The 7,780-nt window shown below is 33.2% G+C and overlaps 1 protein-coding gene across 1 annotated transcript; it reads right to left on the bottom strand.

Moving 5' to 3' along the window:
- Positions 1-6,379: 6,379 nt before the first annotated feature.
- Positions 6,380-7,487, bottom strand: LOC112686762 (protein GVQW3-like). Its single transcript, XM_025559180.1, has 2 exons — positions 7,030-7,487; positions 6,380-6,614 (listed from the first exon to the last, which is right to left on the bottom strand). The coding sequence occupies exons 1-2, from the start codon at positions 7,485-7,487 to the stop codon at positions 6,380-6,382; spliced, it is 693 nt and encodes a 230-aa protein (XP_025414965.1).
- Between the last annotated feature and the right edge of the window lie 293 nt (positions 7,488-7,780).

The raw sequence follows: 7,780 nt of genomic DNA, 5'->3' as shown, positions 1-7,780 counted from the left end.
AAAATCGGCCTAAATGTATTGTCGTGACGGTCCATAGCGACCCGTTGCTTACGGACCACCCGGTGCACTGCACGCTACCGGTTCACGTTCGGTGGCACGACTCAGCACCCCTGAGGCCTGAAGCCTCGTTGTGTTGTTACCTAGAAACGGGATTGATCACTTGCCAAAGGGTTATTTCGAAATTTCGGGCGATCAACCCACGTGCATACATTTATTCGGTACGAACCGTTATGTTCGGTGCACGTTTGACACCGCGCCTTTTCCGATCACATTGGACATTTGAACGGGAATTACACTAGGAAAAAATCGATTCAAATGGAAACAAGGAAAAAATATACGATTAGATTTCCATAATGTTCCCCTATTATTTTAAACAAATAATACGTGTACATAAGAACTTTAAACAAATCAAAATTGTTTAACAAGTTATTAACAGTGAAATTGTTAAACTCTCTGAGAAGGAACACTGTCGTTCCAGGACGATAAGTCAATAAATATTATCCGGGGCGTTTTAGCGAAACACCGCTGGATAGTATTTTATTTTATTTTTTTCGGACCACTTGACCGAAAAACGTGTATACACGCTTTATACGTATAAGACGCCCGAGATATTAAAATACTTGTATATCATTATTTGTCAATTCGAACACAGCGTTATCGTCACGTTCGAATAATGATTCAGAGTGCGGAGCTCTTTTTCTAACTAATCGATTAAAAAAAAATAAAAGATCACGAAAAATTAACATCCGTAATTTGTCGTGATAATATAAAATAATTTTGAAATTCGCTTAACAACGTGTTTCGATCAGAGTGGTCCACGGAATTTGTTAAATTACATAGGTTTTTTTTAAATTCACTAGCAAAATATATTATAACTATTTTAGTTGCAGTTCGTAACAGTAGGTATACCGCGTTGAGGTGGGTAAAGGTTTCAAGTATGTGTCATTGCGGTTATGATAGAACTGAAGTGCTCAAACTCAACCAGCCAACGCTCAGTCTTTGCAGAGTCCACCAACGTTTACAGTATAACAGAACATGTAAATATGAACTAAACCGTGGATATAACGTTCGAGCAAATAGAATTTGTACTTTATTTTGATTATCGAAAAACCATTTCATGCTAAAAAATATATTACTGCGTAATAATTATTATTCTATAAATAACTGTATCCATAGTAAACGAGTAGCGATTATTTTTAATCGTTTTTTCTTTCTAAAAAACAAATGTTTCCTAAAAATATTTTTTTACTAATTTATTTTTATTTTTTATAAGTCCTTTATTTTATAAAACATAAACTGTTATTCCTAAATCGTTCATTGAATGTATTATATTTATTATTTTCAGCAACAATTATACATAATACTATTTATTATCACCACTGCGAAACACATTATTTTGTTTTTTTTTATTAGTTCAAAAAATTGCTTATCGTGCTTACCGTAATAATGTTATCTTTTATACGAATTTGATTATAGTATTCTGTGAAGTAAATTGACGCATAAGATGGCTAAGCAATAATTTCCGAAATCATAAACACTTAGTATTACAAAGTATATGATAAGAAATGATTATTTTACATTGTAATTTTAAAGTACGAAAAATGCAATGCTTCGGAACCACAACGGCAGATATAATATAAAACTAAATATAGTACCTAATGGAAATGAAACGAACGAAAAATTATAAACTGTTATTGATAATCCATACATGAAAACTATATCGAAAATAAAAAAAGGTCGGTAATTAATAGATAATACTAATGGTGTTATCTTAAGTGTCTACGTGGATTAGTGGGGTTAATAATATGACGGTTTTTCTCCTTGTTCATTTTTAAGTTTGGTGTACACCACTTCAGCCGTTGTAAGTTACGCGCTCTGCAAATTCGCTCTCAAATAAATATATATATTCTCTATTTGGGTAACCCGTGAGATGTTCTCGAAGCCAAGTGATAGCAGCGGCATTTGAATGTGGATTATTATAAATTTTGACGCGGAATCCTTTGTATATAGTTAAGCACTGTGCACAAGAAGAGGGCATGTTTAGAAATTTCCGTTGCTTCGGTTTAGGTAAAAAGTTTGCAGCATATACAATAAAAACACTGCGGATATTTAAATTTTCATCATAAATGAACTCGTAAAATAATAACTAAAACGCGTTCAACCCGGCTAGTAATGATGAAAGAGGTAGATGAGTAGCCGTGGGATAGATTACTGTACTCTTTAAAGTTTTAAATATCTATGTTACCGGAAAAGATGACAATCAGTCCGAGTTGACAATGACTAATCAATAACGATAATGCCTGATTTAGTAAGGAATTAATGTCAATACCTAGTCATTGATAACAATTCCTAATAAAAGAAGGCATTGATAATAACATTAAAAATTAATTTAATGTATTTTAATACTTATTAGCTGTTTAGGATAAATCATAATCTTAATCTTTATTGTTACGTGGTAAATTACTATGACACTTGGAATTATATAATCTAGTACAGCGGTACCCAAACTGTGCTCCGCGAAGCCTTTGGTGCTCCGCAATGGTTTGTCTAGGGCTCCGTTCGTAACACCACAAAAAATTTAAAAAAATGTTCGTCATTTAAAATTAATATATATTTCATGAAGACTTGAATGTTCCATAATCAGATCGATCACCGATAAAGCGGTGTTGATATTTGTTTGAATGCGGATTTATAACATTGCCTAATATAATACGGAAATGTTGATAAAACTACGAAATATCCAACATTGCCTAACCTTTCCAGTCATTGTCAACAATGACTAGGATATACTGACAATTTCTGAATTTTCATCTTTTCCGGTAACATCTATATTGATTATGATTTAAACACTGATTCTATTAATTTTTTTTATTTATTTAAATATAACTGGAAGAAGCGTAAATATTTCAGGGGTACTGAAGACCATTTCAATTGTATGTTTTTCAGAATAAAAAAAAAAAATAGGAAATTTGTACGTAGGGTGGTTTGGGGGGAGGGAGACACGTACATTTCGATCATTTTTAAGTGACCCGGATTCTGCTAGGAATCGGTTTTAGATATTTTGCAATGGTTTTTAGTACCTACACGCGAATGTTATGCCTTTTAAATAACTAATCACCTGTGTAAAAGAAACACGATATTATGAGTGCATTAACGCATTGGCTATATTTTTTATATCAAGCTGTTGGGTCGAAGTGACTAGACAAGCGTTGTGAACGCGATCCATAGGTTATCGGACAAACCGTAATGATTATGAAGGATGCTTAAGTACGGGTGTATGCGTATGGACATTACATCGTATCGTTGTTGACGTGTGCAGTCGCGTTGTTTAAAAAGGAAATCATTCGCATAAGGTTGTCCGTTTGCGTACAGTAAATTATAATAATTTTATGCCGTATTTGGGAAGTGTATACTTGCCCAATCCTCATCGCTCGGGGTCTGCAACGTAGTAGGCATAATATACAACAATAAAAGTGGTAAGCTCGACATCGTCTCGTCCGGAGACCGAGGGATGTACGTAGAACAAAGGATTTTCGCGATGGTGGTTTACGTACAATAATGTTTGTAATACCGGCCGAACACATACACGTTGTGCAAAATAATTTATGTGAACCGATTTTTATTTGGAATGTCACGGTATACATAATACGCATGGAGGGAGGGGGAGAGTGAGGTATCTTTATTTTATATGCTCTATGACAATTTTCACGTCCAATAAAGCACGTGTTATGTGTATACGTTTTTTCGTATGGCGATAAATTTCGTTTGTTCGGAAAATTTTCCGTTGAAATCTTACAAAGAATATTTTTCGTGAGTTACCATCATAATAAAATAGACTAGACTCCGGTAAAGGGACTATACACCTTAATTCAATAATAATTATCAGCTTTTCCTTCTAAAAATGTCCACTTCAACAAGCAATGGAATTACACGATTTCCATTGCAAGTGCCACGTATTTGCACTAAGACATAACGGTTGTCCGGAAATTGTTTGTCGTACGGATGAAGCGGGGGTCGCACGTGCGTTTACAAAATACTAATTCAAGAGGTTCAAAAGAAGAGCCGTTGTAATCCTGGGGCTGTATCTTGCGCCAGTGTATAACACAGTGGTTCTCAACCGGTGTGGCACGGCACACTACTGTGTCGCGAGATCGACTAGGTATGCCGTGAAAAATGTCTGATATTTGAAAATACCGATTGATGACAGCTAAATATCAATTAATTTTGCAGACAAGACGATACATATATAGGTAAACTGTACGGTTCTAACCTAACTGGATATCTTAGCGCGCAGCCAAAGTATTTTTTTGTTTTCAAGTGCATGAGTGTGCCGCGAAAACTTGTAATGCATAATGGTGTGCCGTGAACGAAAAATGGTTGAGAACCACTGGTATAATATACAAGTTACGCGTACTCGTAGAATACGGATCGAAGTGATCGGAACACCTAACGATATTCCGTTTATTATGTATAAATTATATAGTTATAATGTGACGTGTTTTATTTTTACGTTTTTCTTTACGGCACGAATGAGTAATTTTGCAACTCGAATTTCATTATTATAATGTATATAGGTACATCCGCGCGCACTATGCGTAACTGATGCAGATCGTTGTGTATAAAAATCGGTATACACAAGTGTATCGTATACATGTACTGAACAACGCGGATTCACAACGATTGAAAATAATTACAGGGATGTGTTGTAAAGAGACACAGATCAGTTTTTTCAGACACCTACTTTATCGCGTGGTAGGGACACTGCACACAGGATCTGAAATTGGAAATGGAAATACTTCTGAGAACCATTGACCTCTATGTACCAATAATAAGAGTGTTACAATATAACATATTAATATATGAACTATCCGTGTGTATAGCGTTTATCAGACCATACATTGCACTGTTTATTGCACGATTATGAAATATAGTATTGCGCTGCTGTTGTGGTGTAACTTCATCGGTGATACAAGGGATCAAAGACCGTGACCAACGGATTTACGAAAATTGTAAGTATAATAAAGAGTAAATGAATAATTATTAAAACCGTTTTAATTTCTTTAAGTTTCGAGTTTATGAACCTTGTGTATACCTGATTTTGAATTATGAATTATGGACTTGTACTTTATAAATATTATAATACTCCAGGCAAAGCATTTATTTAATTATGTATTGAAACATTAATGTTATTTATTTCACATTCAGATACATTTTTGTATTTTATTATTTCAATTATTTCCAGCTAAGATGAAGCGGAGAGCAGCTGCAGCACTTAGTTAATATATTATATATATAAATAATCGACTCGAAGATCACGAGAGAATTTATTATGTATTATAATTGCCGCTCTTACCTTCTTGTGTTCAGTGCGTGCACAAATGTCTAGTCCTGAGTGAACTCGAACTTTTCCTCCAGTGATAAAAATAATCATAGCACACTTCTATAATTAATTAAATGTTTTACATTACACATTTCTCGGCACGTGCAAGTAGATAAAATTATTTCCACTTGTTCAAATAAATCAAGAAAATAAATTTCATGTAATATTGTAATATTATAATAAGTATTGTATATTCAATATTGTATTTTAGTAACCAATGCCATCAAGCGTCCACCCGGACTTTTAGCGACTTAAATTAAAGAGGACGCATATACTTACCTTAAATAAGAAGGGGGACTCTACTCCCCTTCGTCCCTCCCACTTTAAACCACTGATTATACATATACATCATTGTATTATCTATATTATTAAATCATTACATTGCGGGAAACGGTTAAATGAATAGATCTCGATATAGATACACACTACAAAATTGTTGGGAAATTCAGGGGAGAGAGCAGGTTTATGTATGCATTATTTTATGCTTTAAGAGCATTAAAATCTTAATCCTTCCTGTAATATTTAAACACATTTATTTGCACATTGTACGTGCACCTACTACTTGTTGTTATATATTACATCGTGATCATCAGGATTTTACTTTAAATACATTGTTGATATTTTGTTTATATAAATAACTTTCAATCTGAATAGGAAATTGATGCACAGATTTCGACTGGTATTCCAAGGTTAGATATCTGGTTTAAATACATGCGAATTACATATTACCAGTAGCGGTACGTGAATAAAATTTACGGGGAGACTTAATTTTTGTGTAATTATTGATAGTTATTAAATTTTCGATAGTAAATTATTCTACTTCATTCTAAGTTTTTAATTAAAACTAGATACTGAAAAATTGATTATTCATTGTTTCTTGTATACAATATTGTGATAGATTTATATATATATATATATATATACGAGGTGTGATCAAAAAATACCGGGATATTTTTTTTTTTTTTTATTTATTTAAATATACAAATAATATTTCAAATATTAGTCTCCTTCAAAGTATTCACCGCCCGATGTTATACACTTGTCCCATCTCTCCTGCCACTTTTTGAAGCAGTGTTGGAAGTCTTCAACCTTAAGTTGTTTGGGTTGATCTACCACATTCTTTTTTATTGTCTCAATATCATCAAATCTTTGTCCTTTGAGGTCAGTTTTAATTTTTGGAAATAAAAAAAAATCACAAGGGGCGAGGTCTGGTGAGTAAGAGGGTGAGGTACAACTGGAATTTGTTTATCAGCTAGAAACTCACGGATTGATAAGGCAGAATGAGCAGGCGCGTTGTCGTGGTGTAACAACCACGATCGATTTTAGAACTGATCTGGACGTTTCTTATGGAAATTTTCTCGTAATTTAATTAAAACTTCTTTGTAGTAAGTCTGATTTACCGTTTGACCAGTTGGAACAAATTCGTAATAAATAAGGCCTTTAATATCGAAAAAAGTAATCAACATGGTTTTCACGTTAGAACGAACTTGCCGAGCTTTTTTGGGTCTTGGTGAAGTTACTGATTTTCATTGTGATGATTGTCGTTTAGTTTCTATGTCATAACCATAGACCCAAGTTTCATCACCAGTTATTACATTTTTAATGAACCCTGGGTCATTTTGTGTTCGTTCTTTCAAACTTTGACAAACTTCAATTCGATGATTTTTTTGATCTTGAGACAACAATTTCGGGACCATTTTTCACAGACTCGTCTCATGCCTAAATCTTCAGTCAAAATAGTTTGACATGATCCAGAAGAAATGTTACACTCACTAGAAAGTTCTCTTATCGTCATTCGTCGATCTGATCGAATAATTTTTCGTACTTTTGCCACCATTTCCAAACTTCTTGATATTGAAGATCGTCCAGCATGAGAGTCATCATTAATGTCTTCGCGACCTTCAATAAACCTTTTATGCCATTCAAATATTTTAGACCTGCTCATCGCTTCATCTTCAAATGTTTTTTTAATCATTTCAAAAGTCTCAGTCGCTGATTTACCGAGTTTAACGCAAAATTTAATGCAAACACGCTGCTCGAGTTTATTCGACATGACAAAAACGGCAGACACAATAAAAGTATCCGATTTCAATGAATTGTCGTTCATTACTAACAGTTAATATTAACTCGCGGCTTGAATAATGTAATTGAGTGTTATCTCTATTTTTATTTGATGTGATATGTATATTCCCGATTCGATTATTTTTAGCGCATATATAATTTTAGTCCCGGTATTTTTTGATCACACCTCGTATATATATATATATATATTAGGTATATAGAAATTCAATTCAATCTTTAATTAATTAATATTTATTTTATAGATATAGATTTCATTGATATAGATTAAAACTGATAAAATAACAAACAAATTAATATAAATATTAATATTAATTTGAA

This window comes from Sipha flava, unplaced genomic scaffold (genome assembly GCF_003268045.1).
Source record: "Sipha flava isolate LNK unplaced genomic scaffold, YSA_version1 324_pilon_pilon, whole genome shotgun sequence".
Lineage (NCBI taxonomy): Eukaryota > Metazoa > Arthropoda > Insecta > Hemiptera > Aphididae > Sipha > Sipha flava.
The sequence above is the reverse complement of the archived record's forward strand: the minus strand, read 5'-3'. Positions and strand labels throughout refer to the sequence as shown.

Bases quoted from the DNA above. Each gene is read 5' to 3' on its own strand.
- LOC112686762 (XM_025559180.1), bottom strand. From the start codon at position 7,487: ATGAACGACAATTCATTGAAATCGGATACTTTTATTGTGTCTGCCGTT. The intron at 6,615-7,029 runs GTTTGTCAAAGT...AACAAATTCCAG, and splicing joins AAAAAAATCATCGAATTGAA to TTGTACCTCACCCTCTTACT.